The sequence below is a fragment of the Myripristis murdjan genome, chromosome 20 (assembly GCF_902150065.1).
Source record: "Myripristis murdjan chromosome 20, fMyrMur1.1, whole genome shotgun sequence".
Classification (NCBI taxonomy): Eukaryota; Metazoa; Chordata; class Actinopteri; order Holocentriformes; family Holocentridae; genus Myripristis; species Myripristis murdjan.
In genome coordinates this window covers 6,019,248-6,038,768 of record NC_043999.1, presented here as the reverse complement: position 1 = coordinate 6,038,768, position 19,521 = coordinate 6,019,248, and the positions used below count along the sequence as shown (strand labels likewise).

Here is a 19,521-nt window from a genome sequence, read left to right as displayed (position 1 = left end):
GAATTTTCACTTTTTCCACTGGCAAATTTTGCCAATGAAACAAGCAAATTTTCACTTGAAACAAGTGAAAACTGTCTAAAAACAATTTACTTCTGAGGTGATCATGTCTTATTTTAAGTGTAATTAGATATTTTGACTAGAAATAAGACATTTTTGACTTGAAATAAGACAAATAATCTTGGTAAGATTTTGCGTTTTTGCAGTGTAAGATTTCACACTGGTGGACTGATGGACACATCCTAAGCCCCACCCCTGCTTGAATTCATTGCACTGGGGACAAAAATGAATGATTCCAACACAAAATTAATTGATGCTGACGGCTTATTTAAGCAGCTTAAAAAAGAGGATTTAAGTCAGAACGGCCTTTTATTCCACATGGCTGACAATTCAATTTTTTACAAAGAGAAAGCACAAAGAGAAGTGAGAGTCTGAGAGAGTGAAAATGAAACATACACATGGACAAAAAGAAAAAAAAAAAAAAATTGGAAAGGAATTTATAGAGAACCATTCTTCCACTGCAATGCCCGAGTAAGAGAAAGACAACTGTCGGTCCACAGTGTTTCAGAGTTTCATCCTAAACTGAGACATCCACCATGAAAAAAGGGATCAGCTAATATAAAATGATTTCTGGCAGAAGGTTAGAGCATATTATGGATGACTATTAAAATATGAGTCATGTTCAGGCCTTAGGTTACACTGGTGATATTTTCTGAGGAGAGAACCATGTTTTTGAAATACTGACATGATTTTTTTTTTTTTTTTGTATCAAACCCTTGAAACGCAGACAGACACCTCCTTCTCAAACTCATGCACACACAAAAAAAACACTTACTTTCAAAAGATTGTGCCATCATTACACAGTCACATATGACAGTGCTAATGAGCAAGTGCATTATTTATCAGTCTGTGCCCTTATCCGGCCAATGGCCTGAAGGCAGTCAGTCCCACTCAAGAATTCCCAGCATGCCTTATTGAACTGGGCAGTGCTGCCGGATAATGCAGTCTTTGTTCACAGTTGAATGGTCCACATGGCCCAAACACATCCTGAGCAGCCTCATTCCTCATAGGATGATTTATTAAATTCATTTATTTATTTATTTATTTTTGTGTAAGACGTAAAATCCTTGGTTGTGCCTTCGCTGCTGTGGCTACCGCGCGGTGACCATCCACAGCCCCAGCGCCACGTTGGCCGCCAGCAGGGCACTGCCCGCCAGCAGGAGGAAGAAACCAATCAGCTCCCGCCGCTGACGATCCGTCACCACGTTGACGAGCGTGGCCTCCAGCAGGGCGTTGAGCATCCACTGGCCGTCGAGGGCGAAGCACGGCACCGAGTTCACCACGGCGAGCGCACCGGACAGAGACACCACATATCTGAGAGGGGAGGGGGTTAAGGAGCGCAATCAACACTGTACACAGAACATGTAATCAACTCAGTCAGTGAACCCATTAAATATGAACAGATGGACCCAATATTAACGTTTTAGCGGACAGTGTAGTGAGTGACAGTAAGCGACTGGCATCTCATAATTGTAAAAATTACAACTTGTAGCTTTTCTAATGCTAAATGCTAATTTTTTTTTTCTGCTGTTTAAACTGTTCATATCTCTTTTTTTTTTTTTACATATTCCTTGTTTATAGTGTATATATTGCTTGCTGCTATTTATCATCTGTTTATACTGTAAATTTGCACATTGCCCACATCTATGCACATTGTATACATCTATGCGCACTGGTTTTTTGGTTTTTTGCACATTGGGTACTTAGATCTTTAGATCTCTAGTGTCATCTTTTATTCTTTATTTTTTCTTTATTTAATCTTGTACTCTGTGGATACTGCTGAAAACTGTGAATTTCCTTCAGGATGAATAAAGTATCTATCTATCTATTTATCTAAATGGTAAGTGCTCTTAAATGATATTCAGTCGTGTATGGCAGTTTTTGTGTAGGCTGATAAAATTCACCCATCATATGACATAAATATAACCTACTGTTTGTAAGTACCAGGGTCTACGTCCCTTCTTTACACAGGAAAGGTGTGGACAACATCACTGAGCAGTGGATGGATATGTGAGATAGTACCAGAGACAAACCTATAGTGAGTTAATGATGCTTTACCTCTGCAGGAAATATAATAAAAACACTAAAGTTTTCTATTTTAAACGGTCAGTCCTCTTAGTTTATGTAACGCTCGTCACCTACTGTCACACAAACACACATCCGCTAAAGAGCTCAAGTCTCACCAGTAACACAGGAACGATTTTCATATTTGATTTTGATAAACACACAAAAACAAAGTGTGCTCCTTTAAAGGCTTAGCATACTCACTCTAAACTTTAAATGAGATTTGATGAGGAAAAACTACAGGAATGTATCTTCTATCCTCACCATGTACGGCAGCAATACTCGTACATGTTATTTGGTGATAGCGCCATTTTCCACCCACTTAACTCTTCATTCTCTCACCACAACTTATTTGAAAATGATTTCATTTCAAGCTATGGTAAAAAAAAACCAAAACAAAAAAACAACAAGAGTTCAGAGGTACTGCATTCATCGTATGTCTGTAACTAGGCAACACTGTTGTTCAGCCTCTAACCAGCAATCATGCTGTGTTCCCTTCAAATAAAATATAAGTTCTGAAAAAAAATGCTGCCATGTTTTTGATGCTTTAACCTCAGCGTGTTTGTCTGCACTCAGCAAGGAGGGCTGCTTTGTTGGTTTGGGGTGTCACTGGATCGTTTAATTACAAGTTGACAAAAATGAGCAGACAGCGTTTGTTACTGAGAATTCACAGCCGTGTTATTCAATTGTCATTTAGAGTTGAGTATTCGCCATGGAAAGTCGTGTCATAATGCCATGTATCCATTTGGGAGAGAAAACAAAATCACCTGATGTTCTACATTCATCCTCCGTGAAACACAAAGCAGTTATCACTATCCTTCATGACATACTTTTATCATTTCTTTTAATTTTGCACGACTGACCATAATGGAAAAAGTAGGTGTGACTTTTAAAAAGGAAGCTCCTCGTATCATTTGACTGTGAGTGGAGACACATGAGGAGTCTGTCCTCCAACATTAAAGGATACTTGCAGAAGGTTTCCAAGAAGACGGGCAGGTCCTGGTGGAGGAAACCAAACCGGGGCACAAAGTTGGTCAGGCTCACTGTGGGGGACGACACACACACACACACACACACACACACACACACAGAGCAGGGTTTTTACTGAGCCACTCTGGGATTTTGTGCCTATATTGTGCGGCTGCTGGATGGGCTGAACCATACAATTACTGCGAGGTCACAGGTTTAATCCCTGCCATGGCTAGCTAGTGTCTGTCCACATCCATCTGAACTGTCTGAGTGTTGTTGAGCGAGACAGCAAACCTCCGCCGGCTCACTCGCTGCAAGTCGCTTTGAACGGGAGCGTCAGCTAAATGCCCAAAACATGAAAACATCAATTACGTCGAGGTTACAGGTGCAGACTGGAGCCTGCGCCAAGGGTGGGGCTTGTTGTTGGGACAGGAACTCTGTTTGCAACTCTCACACCTCGCCACAACTTCAAACACAAGCCCATTTTGCTTTCGAAATTTAGCTTTCCTAATACTGATTATGAAAAGCGAGCATATAATTTACATTCCTGCAGTGTTACAATGATTGTTAAACGTCAGTGCAAAATACTGAGTTTCAAAAGAGGCGTTTGCTCTTTGATTCTGAGGGTCAGACACCGAAATCTGACAATTCTCATTAAAACAGAGAATTTTTATGCTCTCAAACTCCATAGAAATATCATAGAAATAACAAAAAACACACCACCAAACAGTCAAATGCATGTAGAAATGCAAGGTAACAGCTGTTTTTAAGAGTTTAAGGTTGCATATTAGCAATTTAGCTATCAAAAAATATTAATATTAGAATAAAAAGGCTACAATTCTGTGAAATAAGCAAACGCAACCAAGAGCAGGATGATTATTACACTGCGTTCTGGCAGTGTTCAGCAGTTCCTCACTGAGACTTCACACACACACACACGTACCAGCGTATTGAAGGTGCGGGGGGTATCCCACAAACAGCATGTGTGTGTTAGGCGGGTGTGTGACACGGATGAAGCGCGTCTGGTTCTCCAGAGAGGGGGTGACACACACGCTGGCAGCGTGGGAGTGTGTGATGCAGTCCTCGTCGCTGCGACACACTCGCGTTCCCGTTACCATCTTACGCACCGGCATGCAGGCGTACTGCGGCCAGAACGACAGCGAGGGGGGCGGAAGCACAACAGTTAGACAATAAACCCAAAAACACAAACATGTAAACAAACTAACACAAAGAAGCTGGACTGTGCACATACTTTGCAGATTAGATACGGATAAGAAATAAAATAGAGAAACTTTTAAATAAGCTTGATTGCATAATCATACTTTTTCAACTTTTGTTTAATGATCCCTTTTTATATAAATCTTTATTTTGAATTTTTACCCTTTTTAAACAACACTTTTCTTGTCCTTAAATATGTTATGATGATGGTTTCTGGGTTCCCTTCATGCATTTATTTATAATTTTCACACTTTATAAATGTCACTTCTCTTGTTCTTGTTTCCCTTCATGACACTGTTGTTTTTTTTATGTTTATATTTATTACGTTTCCACTTTTTAAATGTTGCTCTTTCCGTTTCTTGTGTCGCTTCAAGATTTTTTTAATATCTATAATTACAGATTTTCCACGTTTTAAATGTTACACTTCCTCTCCTCCTGCCCTTGTGCCCCCTCGTGACGATGATCCAGGACCTGTTTTTAATCGTGTTTTTAAATCACTCTGGGTTACACTGAGTTATGAAATGTGTGATGTAAATAAACATATGATTTTATTTGATTCTGCCTCCAAGCACTGATAACAAGCAGAGTTGGAATAGAGGTACCACTGGCACAGCATTAAAAAAAAAAAAAAAAAAAAATCAAAAGGAAATATAAAAGACGTTATAAAAAGAAGCCTCATGGTGTCGGTTTGGAACAAAACTCACATGAATAGGTAGTCACAAAAAGCCCCAATCCATGTGTATGTGTGTGTGTGCGTGTGTGTGTGTGTATGTGTGTGTGTGTGTGTGTGTGTGTGTGTGCAACCTCTCTCTCTTTGATGTTCCTGTTTTGTGGTTTGATATAGGAAAAGCAGAGGTCTGTGAGGCTGTTGTTGCTGCAGCAGTCCATCGTTCCGTCCAGCCGCTTAAAAGCTACAAAAAGACGGAGAAGAAAAAGCAGAAGAATGAAGGGGGGAGAGGGCGACTGATGGGATTTGTGTCAGTCCGCTATCACACTGGACGATCTGAACCAATTCTCAAAACACACTGGGGGTGTTTGTGTGATGTGCGGCATCTGACACAGTGCTCTTTTGCCTGCTGCCAGTTGGTGGCGCTGTGGTGAGCCAATCAGTTTCATTTTGTGTACACTGGATGCCAAAGTAAAAACACACAATCCCTCAAAGTTGAGCTGGGCCATACGGACAAAATCAAATATCACAATAAGTTTGACCAAATATTTCAAGATAGATAGATACTATATTCATCCCAAAGGAAATTCGCAGTTTTTCAGCAGTATCCACAGATTACAGATTAAATAAATAAAAAATAAAGATAATAAAGAATAAAAATTAAAAAATAAAGAATAAAAAATAAAGAATAAGATCTAAGACTTACATTAGAACAATACAGTGGAAATTGGTGTTTTCATAAGATATTAAAAAAAAAAAAAAAAAGATAAACAATTGTTAGTAATGTCGATATTAAACCAGGACAAGACAACACTTCACTTGCAGTGTGTCAGATCATGATATTTCCTAAGTCCTAGACAGTATTTAGTCCAATATCACAATATGAGCCTCAAAGTTTCATCGTCATTTGACCGAGATATGGAGCATGAAGCTTATTTCCCTGTTGGTCTGGTGGTGGCGCTATGGTTTATATTCAAAATGACGCACTCTAGTGTCAAAATCATCACCATTCCCCAAAGTTTCATCCAATCACGGGCTGAGAAATAAAGTGGGATGGAACAGACAGATGACCGCACAGAGCCCGATTCACGGTCCCTTCGCCAGTCTTCAATCGTAAGGATTAAAACACAAAACTGCAACGCTGTGGCACATGCAACAAGGTCAGTGTAGATTTTACACTGGTCAGTAGAGCTGGCAGTCAAACAACTGACAGATTTGCCCTCCCATTCGTCAGTTCAGACAAATATGGTGTAAATCAGCCCAATTAATTAGCTAGTGTGTCCCCAGCCTTAGCTTAACAGGCTGGGTGGTGGCAGGGTGCCAGGCGAGGTGTCCTGGGCCTTTATCTGCTGATTCATTCGGCGTACTCTGTGGAAAAACATCAGCTGAGCGCCTAAAATGTAAATGAAGGCGTGATGAAGCTTCGAGCCGTCACTTTCCCCAAATGTAATATGCTCAAAGCACAATCCTAATAATGACTAAATACTGGATGCAAACAGTTGCTATTGATGTTAATCCCGCTCAGTGGGGAGTTGTTACACACAGTGCCCGAAATGAACACCCGCTAGGCACCAAATGCCCGTAAAATTCATCTCTGGCAGATAAATCAATAACAGTCACCGCCAAGCTGACTGGTAATTGTTTGAGATGAAAACATTTGAATGCCTTTGAATGCCGCAGTGTTTGGTCTTTGCTTGCTCTTTGAATTCTGTTGTAATCCCTAATGAATTATAGGCTTGAGCCATTGTTCAAATGTGTGAGCAAGTTTTAAATTATCACTATCATTACAGCGCCCGAGCCCATGCACAAATTAAAGATGGATAGGGTGATAAACGTCTATTAAAACTGCATATAAATTATTTTGGAAAGAAAATCTTGTCAGGTGAGCAGAAATGTTATTCCTGGACAATAGTTATACAAAGCGGCATGGATGCAAGTTTGCCTCGTGGTTAAAAAGACTGTCCTATAACTCAAAGGTCATCAGAAACGGCACCAGCCATTTGGCCTTTCAAAGTATTTTTCAGCGAGACACTGAACCTCTGCCGGCTCAGCACTTGCTCTGCAAAGGAAGATCACAGGACTGCATAAAATATAAAATGCAAGCAATTCAAACACAAATTGTGCCTGCTCACTTCAAAAAGAAGTAATCCTTGTTGGTTAAATTTACCGGGAAACGGCAGCTCAGTGGTGTCTCACTTCCATAATCCCAACTTTTTCCCCCTTTAAGACACGTTGGGGCAGAGGGATTGTTCAAAAGTGGCACGGTTGGTCACACACAGACAGCGACTCAGTGCTTTTCACAAAATCTTGGCCTCTCACAAATGGGAATAAATTGCAGCTACCCAGACTTGACACATGTGTTTTAGGAGAACAAGCCAGTGTTTTTTTGGGGACCAATAACCAAAAATCACACAACTGCACAATGTTATCACTTGGTTGCTCGGAAGCTGGTGTAAGTCATTGGGAGAGGTGGAGGATTGCTGGTTTGAAATTTAGGTATGCCCACTGGTACAACCATGAACACAGATGACTAGAAGGTATTACTAAACTTATAAATCAAAGTGAAAATACAAGATAAATCATAAATTATTACGCAATTGGATCTGGATATAAAATTTTGATATGGAAAATTAAGTAGAAGTGTCATTTTTTTCATTTCATTGGGAGCCATTCTGAAAAAAAAAACTCTTTATACTTTGGGCACCGAAGGGTGCTGTCCCACCCACCTCGTCCGTGAGCCCAGCTGGGCTGCAGGCTGGTGACGGGGACACAGTATCCGGTCTGTGGGGTGTGAGAGAGGTGGGACAGGCAGTGGGCCCAGTCCTCCACTCCTCTGACGGGACAGTCCTCCAGCCCTGTTACTATGTCGCCTACTGAAAGACCCCTGGGACCGTCAGCCGAAGAGCCCTGGTCCACAAATACACACACACACACACACAAACATAAGCATACACACTCACAGCCTTGTGCTCAGAAGGTCTTCAGTTCAAATCCCAGAATGGCTGGAGAAATCTGGGTGGGAACACTGATTCACACACTTTCTTCCATCGCTCCACAGCTACTGTCAAGAAGCCCTTGAGACGCTGAGCCGTTGAATACTTCACCCGAAAACGATATATTTTGAATCATCTACTCACCGTGAGTTGTCTTTAATGTCAGTCAAAATATGTTTCAACTGCTCAACTCACAAAGATTATAAAACTGAACCCATTTCTGTCAGCATGGTTGATCTGTGACTCTGAATATCAGCAGCAACTCTTCATGCAGCACAATCCAAGAATTTTGACTATCCATTTGTATGTTCAGTAAGTCCAATGTACTTTCACTTGAAAAATATAGAAATAAACCACCTCCAAGAAATGCACATGCTCTCAAGCGCACAGGCCTGCACGTTCACTGAACTTTCAGACCCGCCTCTGGTTTGTTCTTTGGCTGAAAGTCTCATTCATTCATTTGTTACAGAGACATGTGTTGACTGAAAGGTGATGCACTGTATTATAAACAGTTTGTAAAGACAAAGTTTTTGTGTGAAGTATTCCTTTAACACCCAAGTAATCCAGTGGCGCTGCTCTGTGGCCAACAGTAGGAGACTGTGGTTCTACTTTGTATTGTGTGGCTTAAATAATTCATTTCTTTTAAGCAACAATGAGAAAAAGAAAAAAAAAAGGATAAAAAAAAAAAAACTTCAACTTGAACTCTATAAATTTTCAGATAATATGTGAGTGATATCAAACATATAAACAAGATGTTAAAAAGCACATTTCTAAACATTGTGGCCAAATGTGTCTGTACTTGGCCAAAGGTACAACATGTTTTCAAAAGCATTCTGACTAACCATCTGAAAGACCCTGGGAACCAACACAGATTTTTTGTATTTGTTTTTTTCTTTTGGCTGATTAAACCTCTACTCAGGCTGATGTGGGGAGGAGCTCTGCTTGGCTCAAGATGAGGTCAGCTGTGTCCAAGGTCTACTCAGGGTGTGCTGTCCTGTCCTAACAGGTGCAACAAAACTGTCATTGAAGAGCACAAACAGTCAGCAAACACGACTAAAAACATCTGTGTGGCTGCTCAGGGACTTTAAATCAAGTACAGATCTGTAGAAACAGTTCGGTTCCAGAAACATGCTGAAACACGGCAGTACACACTAACCTGTACCACCTCGATGACGAGTGCCCCGGCACCGGTGCTGTACATGGGGAACAGGAAAAGAGGCAACAGGAAGAGGAAGGCCAACGCTGCCACGCACAGAACAAAGTTGTGCCACACTCCTGGTGACAGAAAACAGAAACTGGAATCAAACCTCGAGATACACTTTCACATTTTTTAGTTTTTAAACGCCTAGAAAGTCATATTCTCTACTTTCATATATATTAGCCAGCAAAGTCAGAGCAAAAACATTAGGATACTCATTTCTGGCAATGTATTAAAAGTGGAAAAGTGGTAAACGGACATTTTTTCGGGAATCCTGTCGGTCACAGGATTCCTGTGGGATTCCCGCAGGATGGCAGTCAGTTTCACTATCACTATTCAACAGGAGCGGGCAGGACGGGAATCATCAAAACCAGAGATCCATTTTTATATTCTGTTCTAATATGAATAAAAACGGTTTTCTTTATTTTGAACATAATGCTGGTCATTCTGTTGTTTTTTTTTAGTTCTTTTTTATTTTTTCCTGTCTGCTCTGTCTGGTGGCTGGCCTTATAATTGGGGTTTGCTCTCATTAAATTGATTCAAACCGAGGTTCATTATTATTGGAAGGTTCAGATTTTGAGAGGTGATATAAGAAGCTTTCAAAGATCTTTAATATACCCTGAAACAGCATTAAGAGCAAAATGAAGGAGGAAAAAGGAGGAAAAATGGCAGGTCAGGTCGCCTCTTCCAAGACGAATGAACCTACAGCAACCAGAAGCCACAGTGACACGGTTTTGTTTCTCCATGCGTGTGACAACCGTTCTGTGTTCGCCAACATGCTGGACTGAGAGTAAAGTGACAAGAGAGAAGCTACTCCTCACTAAAAATAACACCCTGTGCTGTCTTAATTATGCAAGAAGGCACAGCCAATCTGCCAAAACCATGTGAGGAAATGTCTTGTGGTCTGATGAAACCAAGGTAGAAAATTTTTGCTTCTAATTCCTAAAAGATGTCCAGCCCATCACCTAAAAGCCACTGGAGTTACTGGGAAACATGGTGATGGCAGCATTAAAATATGGCGCTTTTTTCTAGTCAGGATAGAGAGAGAGATTAATCACTTCATATACTATGACATTTGGTGGAAATATCAATTGCATGCAAAAAAAGCTCAAGTTAAAATAAATTTTGTCTTTCAATGTGGCAAGGATCCGATGATCACTGACAATTCAACCAAGGAATAAATCCTAAAAAGGCTCAATCAGAGCTCAGAGCTCAATCCTGTAAAGATATTAAGAGGAGTGCGCACAGAGCGTGAACTCTTCTGCAAAGACGAATCAGAGAAATCCTGGTCTAACTTGATTCAGGCTTATGAAAATCAGCTTATTGGTGTTATCAAAGAAATAGGTGCCTTTGCTAACAATGACTTGACAGAGGTTTTTCATTTTTAATACACCTTCACAAAATGAGTAGGCTTACTTTTACTTTGGAGGTCACTATGTCAAAACAAAAGAGAAAAATATCAGATTTAATGAGATTTAATTTCAGGGCTTGTTCTTAAAAAGAAAAAAAAAATGGGTGTGTATGTATTGGAGATGATAATAATGAATGTATTTATATAGCACTTTTCAAAAGAGAAGCTTAACCACAATAGTACTTAAACAACAGTTCAGTACACAGTAAACAAACCGCTGAAGTTACATCACGCCAGCTCTACAGGAATAAGTAATAAACAAGTTATGTGAGAAAACCCCCCGCAAAGGGAGAGAGACTTGGCTGCGGTGAGAGCAGCACAGAGAGAGAGACAGATAAATAAACACAGCGTGCTGTTATGTCACCACTCCCCTGGTGGGAATAACTCTCTCGCTCTCTGCTCTCTCTGTCATATGACCTTATTGGATGCCTCGCTTTAATGCCTGCAGTCGCCACCCAAGTCATTTTCAGCCATATGAAGCAGAGGAAAAGCCTGGAAGAAATAGTCTCTGGTCAAAACCACAGAAGCTTCAGCGACAGCTCTCTGCTGCCCCCTGGAGATCATCATTATTATTATTATTATCTCCCAACAGCATGAAAAAAGGATTTCATTTACAGTTTAAGTAATTTTGCAGTCTTATCTCAAGCGTTTAGAGGGTTTTTAGCAAGAGGGTGTTCAGTATCTCACTCAAGGACACTTATAAATTATATATGATAAGATGCATGATAACTGACTGACACCAGGGGGACAAAACTGTGACCTTTTGCTAACAGGACTGTTGCAAGGACCATCCTGACACACTTTCTTTATTATCTCCAGAATACTACTGTATTTCCCCAGGTATTTCAAGTACGTTGACAAAGAGGTTGACATTTTTTTCCAGCATTTTGGACCTTTTTCACACAATTTTTACTGCCTTTGCATTCACTCTTAGTTCTGTGCAGGATTCTTTGACACAAACACCAAGCTTCCGGTTTAAAGATCCTCATCAGGTCAAATCACGTCTTCTGACCGAAAGCTTGGCATTTGTATTAAGGAATCTTGCACGCAGCCTAAGTGAGCAGTACGCCTCTTTGTCAATATTGCACCAAGGTTTTTGGTGCCTTAGCAGAATTCACAGTCGTGTGTGCGGTGACTTTCCCTAAGAAGATACTTTTGCATTGCACTCTGCACAAATAAACACTCAAACTGTACCACACACATTTGTTTTAACTTCCTTCCCACTGCTGAAGGTTTGTGGCAGGCCTTAAAGATGATGGCAACGTCGTTTTCTCCTCTTCGTCTCCAACCGGTTCATCTTGCTCTCCTCCATGTCTGACTTTTTTTTTTTTTTTTTACAACATCGGCTGTTTTACTTTTTGTTGATGCAGTGGTTTTGAGGAGTCGTCATTTTCCTCCACTGCTGGGTATAAGGTGCCAAACACTTTCTACTGCTTCGGGCTGCGTATGCGACTGTTTACTCATAAAAACTGCTCAATTTTTCTTTTTCAAAACGCACAGACAGGAGTTTTGGACAAGTCAATTAATTAGAAATCAATTTTCTTGGTAGCGGAGGAAAATTATTAGCTGTGGAACAGTGGTGATATTCAAAAATAAAAAGCTTAAGATTGCGTTCTCTGGAAATTCAGTAGGGATGCACAGAAGTACAAGTATCAGAGATGCTACCCCAGACAAAAAGCCCTGAATATAATGTCAGCAATAAAAGCAAACTCTGTTGCTTTACTCGATTTTTATCACACAGAAACTGATTATACAACAAATATTTTGTTCAGTGATGCCAAACCATCGGTATTGGACTTAAAACAGTACTCAGCATCAGTTTCAGTTTTACACTTGGTATCAGCATTAAGATCAGTGCATCCCTACCAATCACAACTGAGTATTCAACAAAACCAGATACCAACTATCATCTCAGTCATAACTGTGCAGGCCTATTACAAGCACTGATCGCCACATGCACACAGGCAAAACGCTTACCAGCACAGAAGATGCGTAGCTGCTGAGTTGGGGATATGAGGTTGAGATGAGTGGTGAAGAGGTCGACGAAGGCCCCGGGATACACAACAAACACAAACATCCCGAAGCCGTTCACTCGCACCTGCTCCCTGGGGGATGGAAACACACGCAACACGCTCACACAAAGGCTGGGGTAACTTTCGCATTAATCAGAGAGCTGGACGACGTGGTGAAAGATGACACGTGGGATGGAAGTCCAGCGTCAGTGGTGCGTATGTGTTACCTCAGTGCTGCCACAGCATGGCCCAGCTCATGTATGACTCCGCTGAGCAGCAGGGCGATGAAGAAGTAGGCCAGCTGACTGGTTGGCAGATTGACACCAGGGACCTGGAGACGCATGAGAGAGACCAGAAACAAGAATGACTGACGCAGACACTCACATTGTGACACTGATTCAACCAAAACGCAAACACCCACTCGCATACGATCACCCTGACTGACTTATACACGTTACAAAACGCCCACGACAACACATGCATCTTCTGGGGAAGAAACCAGGGTAAGAAATTTCCTCGTCTCCAAAGCTATTTTTTTCCCTCCTGATCTGATTTTAGGGGCATTTTGGTCCAGAGAGCAATGTCATTGAATTAGGATATGAAGAATGGGGGTAGCCCTGCTTCATCAGGCATACTGAAACATCATATTTCTTTTTTATTAATAAGATCTGGAACTTTTGCACGGCAGTGTGTAAGACCACCTTCGTTGTCCATTTTTGCTCCTACACACCCGAATAAAGCTGACGAACATGTGAAAATCCTGTTCTTTTTCTTTTAATTAAATTATGATATAACATAATTGCATTGGATTCTGCCAAATAAACATTCAAGCTGTACCACTAATGTTTGTTTTAACTTCTGTCCTATTAATCGCAGGCCTCACAGAGGAGCATGGTTCTGTTTTCTCCTCTCTGCCCGCAAGCAGATTTCCAGCCCTCTACTGTTGAGTTTTTTTTTTTTTTTAAAAAAAAAACAATATTGATTGCTTTATTTTTTTCTTGGCACAGTGGCGTTCAAGGTCAGCAGGTTCAGGACTGCTTCAGGCCGGATTTGAGTGTAAATCATCGGGTAATGGGCTTGAATTAATGTGTGACTATTTGACAACACAATGAATCAACTTGTAACAGGGTGAAATGCAAAAAAAAGACACTGCTAATAATTGGGGGCATTTTTTGCCCCGGGCCCTCGTTATTTCTGACCTGGCAGAGACTTTTTCATGCAGTAACGCATGCTCATCCAACAGCATGTCACACTGCTAATAATTCTGGGTCAACTGAATATTTTATAGAATGATGACTGTGCTGGACTATCTAAAATAAAGCATCCTTCATCTTTTTTTGTCATGTTCATCTCTCACTTCCCCTTCAGTGTGTCACTTTCAAAAGCCGACAGAGGGCCACGTCAGGTCCGGTGTGTACGTACCACCACCTGCAGGGCTTGCTGACCGGCGATCCGGGGGTTGTCGGTGGTCATCTGAGCCAGCGTCTGCTGCAGCGTCCTTATCAGCAGCAGGACCGAGCCCAGCATGGCGATGACACCGAACACCAGACCACTGCTGAACCTGGGAAGGATGCCATCGAGATAACATCGCACACACCGGAGCAATTCTGTCAAGAGCTTTTGTTTATCAGCGCACTAATGAGATCATGAGATTGAACTGATTTATTTGAAACCTAAAATAGAACAAAAGGAGTGTGCAAGAGCAGGAAATTAAAGAAGCACAGGAGGGAGAGGGTACCAAGGGTGAATCTGCACAATAAATACAACATAATAAAAGATGACAAAAGGGCAGCAAAATATTAAACGTTACACCAGGTTTGGGACATCGGTGTATTAGTTCGGGATGAACAGCAATATCAGTACATCTTTGGTATCAGCTGATATTGGCTTTACAATGAAATACCAGTATCAGCCTGAAATGAAAATTTCTGCCGATATGACATGCTGTTGTGTGAAACAGGTCAAATTTGCCTCGATTGTAGCTTTTGTCAGGCTTGTCTCAGGGAGAGCATAATCTAAGCCTGTTATAGTAGGATGAATTTTACAGTTTTATTTGAAAGGAAGTGTTGACCATAACCCTATAAAAATAAAACATGACATGTTTTACATGACCTAAGCTGAGGTAGTTCTTATTTTGCCCTGTGAATGTGTACATTTTGAAAACCACTGTCTGCATCCATCAGTGGGTCATCACAATAAGAGAAAGCATTATAATATGTGAACTCCACTGCAGGAGGGAACTGATGTTCTCTGCAATTAGGTGGGAAAAAATGCACATATATCAGTATCGATCGGCCAAAAAAATCCAATATCGTGTATCCCTAGTATTAGTGATTTTAATTTTTGCAGTTTCAATGAGAATATAGACACCAAAATCATCCATATATCCCTGCAGATCCTGCTCAATGCAAATGCTTTAGAATACACAAATAGTGAAAAAACTGAACTTGTACCGGCTTTAAAGCTAAAGAGTAAGGAAGAAATGATACTGTGGCCAAGTTTGGCTATTCTTAATAGTAAATGTGATGGATACTGGAAGAATTTTTAATTAATGTATGAATTTACAAGCCATACAATAAAAACGGAGTCCAACTTTTTGTCATTATAAGCACATCATTCACTGGGGTGAATAATCGGGTACACATGGATGACTTTAGTGTGTTCTGGGCCTCGGAGGAACAAAGTTTAGATATGGAAAAGAGGTCGGGTTAAGGTGGTTTGTTTCTCTCTCACCACAGGAAGAGGGCATGGGGGTTGATGCGGGCACAGTACGCAAACAGCCGGTTGAACATGGTGGTTTGCCATCTCACATGGAAAGGGGACAACATCAGACCCCGGCTCGCCAGCCATGACTCGTAGCTGTTCCGGTGTGTCACAGACGACTGCGGGGCAGAGACACAGTTAGACAAGAAGTCCTCCCTTAAAGAAATACTCCAACATTTGGGGAAAAATCCAGAGTGAAACAAGATGTTCAATGGCATTTTAGTTCCAATGGGCAGCATGTCGTGTTAGCTTAGCATAAAGAGGATAAATGTGTGCAGTGGTTACAGTTCAACCATCTAAGTTCTCCTAAACTTAGTCTCATGTTTTTTTTTTTTTTGGTATCAGACATCTTGTCTCAGTCTGGGTAAGTCGAAAAAAGGGCATTTCGTCCAAAACACTGTAATATTCCTTTAAATTCTGTTGTGTATCATCAGTCTGTGATGTTCAGTGAGTTCCCGGGGATATTTTGCTATGAAGCGTTTTAATTTACTTGTCTGGTTACACCCTTCCCCTGAACCTGTCTTGTCTACTTAAACTTCAGTTTGACTACATTTCCCAGGATGCCTTTCAAACAGCCTGCACAGATGGAGCCCGAAGCTGTTGCATTCACTTGTGGGTTGTATGAGTAGGCGGAGATGGACACATAGCAAAATCAGAGCAAGACTTTTTTTTTTTTTTCTTCTTTTCAGGTGCCAACAAAAGCCCTCACCGCCCCTCAAGCTGGCAGCACACTGCAGTCTTTTCAAAGTCACTGTGGCTGACACTCGCAGGCACCTGTGAACATGACCCCGAAAACACACTCCCCGCGACGCCCGTGTTGCACCACCAACACAGCACACTGCTTAAATAAAGACATTTGGAGATTTGCAAGTGATGGTGTGTGGGAGCTTTGTAGCCTACGCAACAGTTATTCTTGTCAGCGCGGCCTGTGAAACGTGCTACACCTACATTTTTTTTCCTTCTGCAAAAAGTACAGTATGTAGGGCAGACACCGCTATTATCTATGTAGTTGGAATTAGTGTTTTCACTGGTAATGATTAACTCGTTTGCAAGAAAACTGACTAATTTAACTAATTTTGAGGAGCAGCTGCTGACAGGCGGTGGTCTGCAAACTGGAAAAAAAACAAATGACAAACTTTCCTTATTGATTTCACTGGCCTTGACCCAAAACACAACATGCCTCATGGCTGTGCTGTATCCTGGTCTATTAAAGCCTCTGTTGAGAAGGAAATCAGTGTTTCTGCCTCTTCTGTGATGAATGTATTCCTGTATTATTGCTGAACACCGGTGCAAAATGGTGAGAGCAGAAAAAGGCAGAAAAATGCTCTTTGATGCTGAGGGACTGACACCAAAACTTGATGACAACTGCGGATGGTTTATGTAACTGGACTTAGCAAAAAAAAAAAATCCTGCAATCAAACAATGTGAAGCTGTGCTGAAAATATCTCAAAGTGACATCACATTGCCTATATTTAGGTGCTTATCCTTAGAATGGAATGGAAAAAAAAACACCACCAAACAGCAAAATGTACACAAAAATAACTTAATACATCAACTATATCACTGAGCAGTTGTGTTTTGGCTTTCTCCTATAAAGTTTCATATTCAACCTACATCTGATGCTTCCTTTGCTCCATTTCTCATTGCTGTGACTACTTTAATTGCCCCTTTCTTTGACTGACCCTGCAGTAAATTACACATTACACATTACAAATCTAAAATACAAATATTTTTTGTGAAATTCTAAATTGTGAGTTGTTGTTTTAACTCTAAATAGACAAGAAATCACAAAAAAAAAAAAAAAAAAGTTAAATTGGAAGACACTTTTTTTCCTCGGGTCTCAGGAGAATATGACAGTTGTTTTTTTTTTGTTTGTTTGTTTGTTTTTTTCATTAAACGCCACATCACTAGTTGCATGCAATAGATAATTTTATTTAAATTTAAAATTATCTATTTTTTTTTACAGTAAAATCCAGTACAGTGGACGTACTGTAAAATCTAAAATACAAATATTTTTTGTGAAATTCTAAATGGTGAGTTGTTGTTTTAACTCTAAATAGACAAGAAATCACAAAAAAAAAAAAAAAAAAAAAAAAAAGTTAAATTGGAAGACACTTTTTTTCCTCGGGTCTCAGGAGAACATGACAGTTGTTGTTGTTGTTGTTGTTTTGGGGTTTTTTTTCATTAAACGCCACATCACTAGTTGCAAATGCTCTATCATAACAAGCGACCTGTTAGCGTTAGCCGCTGTTGCTAATGACACCAACAACTCAGAAACCGCTAAAAACACACACACACCGAAGCTACAAAAGCAGCTTCTTTGACACGAAAAAGGTGTGTGAGAGTGTGTGTGTTACCTTGAGGAGAGTGTCGGTGAGGTACACGGCACACCAGCCTCCCAACACACACACCACCAGCGGCACAGGGATCATGGCTCATCTGTCGCCTCAAACCGACAACACACACGGTGGATTCAACAACGGCATCCCCGTCGCTCCGTTTCCTCCCCGGTTTACCTCGAAGCTAGCCACGACTACACCTGTTCATCTCTTTTTTAACATTAAAATCTTGAATGTGAAAGGTGGAGAGAGAGAAGCTTTCTTGTTTCACTTGGGATGCCGCGACAAAACCCTGAATGGAAGAAAGCGTCAGCGATACGCGACTCACTTCCGGCTTGCGTTGCTAGGCCAGAGAAGTCAACCATGCTGCATTCGAGAGCTGTCGGAAATATCGGAACTACGAGTTGCGCTCAGAAGAGTGACCCACCAAATACAATTTTATTTTGAAAATCAAACTTCGTTATCACTCTTCTTTTTTGTTATTTATTATATTGTGTATTTATTTTTATTATTTATTATATTGTGTACTGCGTGATACGCTTCATATCATATGTAAGGCCAAAGTGCTACTAAACAACACCTGACTGGTAGCAGTGATGTATTTTATATTCATGTAATTGTTTGCCATGCCATAGCGCAATTGCATGATTCTTTTGTCGCTTTTTTTTTTTTTTTTTTAATGGTGATACATTTTGTTTTGTATTTAATTAATAGACATCCACCGATGCACACTTTACCTTCTCGTTACAGTCGTAAACAGTGCAAGTCTAAGTCTAAAGTTGCTTGTTTTCTCATGCAAAAAAAAAAAAAAAGCCACTAAGAAAACTCGCTTTATGCCATTCTGCATTATCGCTGTTATTATAAACGATATTTAGTGTGCAAAAAAAAAAAAAAAATCATATTACAGACTTTAAAATGGGACGTGCGAGGTTCCGAGGAGCACTTTAACGCCGCAGCAGCACTTCAAATCGACCACGGAACAATCGTTCAGGATTAAAAAAGAGCTGGAGCAGATACACTGGCTCTGTTGCAGCAATAAAAATGAAAATGAGTGCACACATGTTGGGTTTCATCCTGCCCAAAGGTCGGGAGGTTAAAAGGCTTCCAATAAATGTCAACTGTCTCACTCAGACGTGACAAGGAAACACATTTCCAGTCTGACTCATAAAGTCATAAATGGGAGGAAGGGAACATATAAAAGTGAGTTTGCACAAAGCCTCGTCTGTGTGATGTAATTGGATGTATTGTGTGGACATGCAGGCTCAAACATTAATACCATGACTGTGCTGATGTGCAAAAAAAAAACAAAAAACTGCCACCTGTCCAGTAGTGTCTATCACCATCCATTGCTTTCATTATTATTGAGCATTTCAAGAGGTGTGACAGTTTTTAAAGCCACATTCATAGATGGTTTCCCTTCAAAAGTACTACTTCCAAGCAAAGAATAAAGAGGGTGCCAAACCATGATTGTGATGGATTAAACCACCAGGCAAATGCTTTAATCCATGGAAAAGTACAATGTATTATAATCCGTTTGTCACCCACCATGATCGTGTAATAACTATGTATTGGAAGGAGTCACATGACCTGCATCCACAAGGGACCCGCAGCAGCTTCCCATTTCCTGCCGGCTCAGCAGCTGCCTCGGGACGAGTGGGACGAGCTGTCAGACATGAAAACCATTATCTGATCTCTGATAAAGAAATAATTACATGTCAGAGGGAGGAAAGCGCACACACACACACACACACACACACACACACACACACACACACCCCTGTGCGGACCTCCCATTGGCTACTTTCATTCTCTAACAGCTCATCATGCGTC

At 40.8% G+C, this 19,521-nt stretch overlaps 1 protein-coding gene across 1 annotated transcript; it reads right to left on the bottom strand.

Annotated features, from left to right (window-relative positions):
• Positions 1 to 347: 347 nt before the first annotated feature.
• mbtps2 (membrane-bound transcription factor peptidase, site 2) lies at positions 348 to 18,023 on the bottom strand. The gene is made up of 11 exons (XM_030079517.1): positions 17,710 to 18,023; positions 15,323 to 15,471; positions 14,012 to 14,150; positions 12,817 to 12,920; positions 12,555 to 12,682; positions 9,125 to 9,243; positions 7,702 to 7,882; positions 5,113 to 5,219; positions 4,034 to 4,232; positions 3,089 to 3,164; positions 348 to 1,371 (listed from the first exon to the last, which is right to left on the bottom strand). The coding sequence occupies exons 1-11, from the start codon at positions 17,782 to 17,784 to the stop codon at positions 1,149 to 1,151; spliced, it is 1,500 nt and encodes a 499-aa protein (XP_029935377.1). The 5' UTR covers positions 17,785 to 18,023; the 3' UTR covers positions 348 to 1,148.
• Positions 18,024 to 19,521: the final 1,498 nt, after the last annotated feature.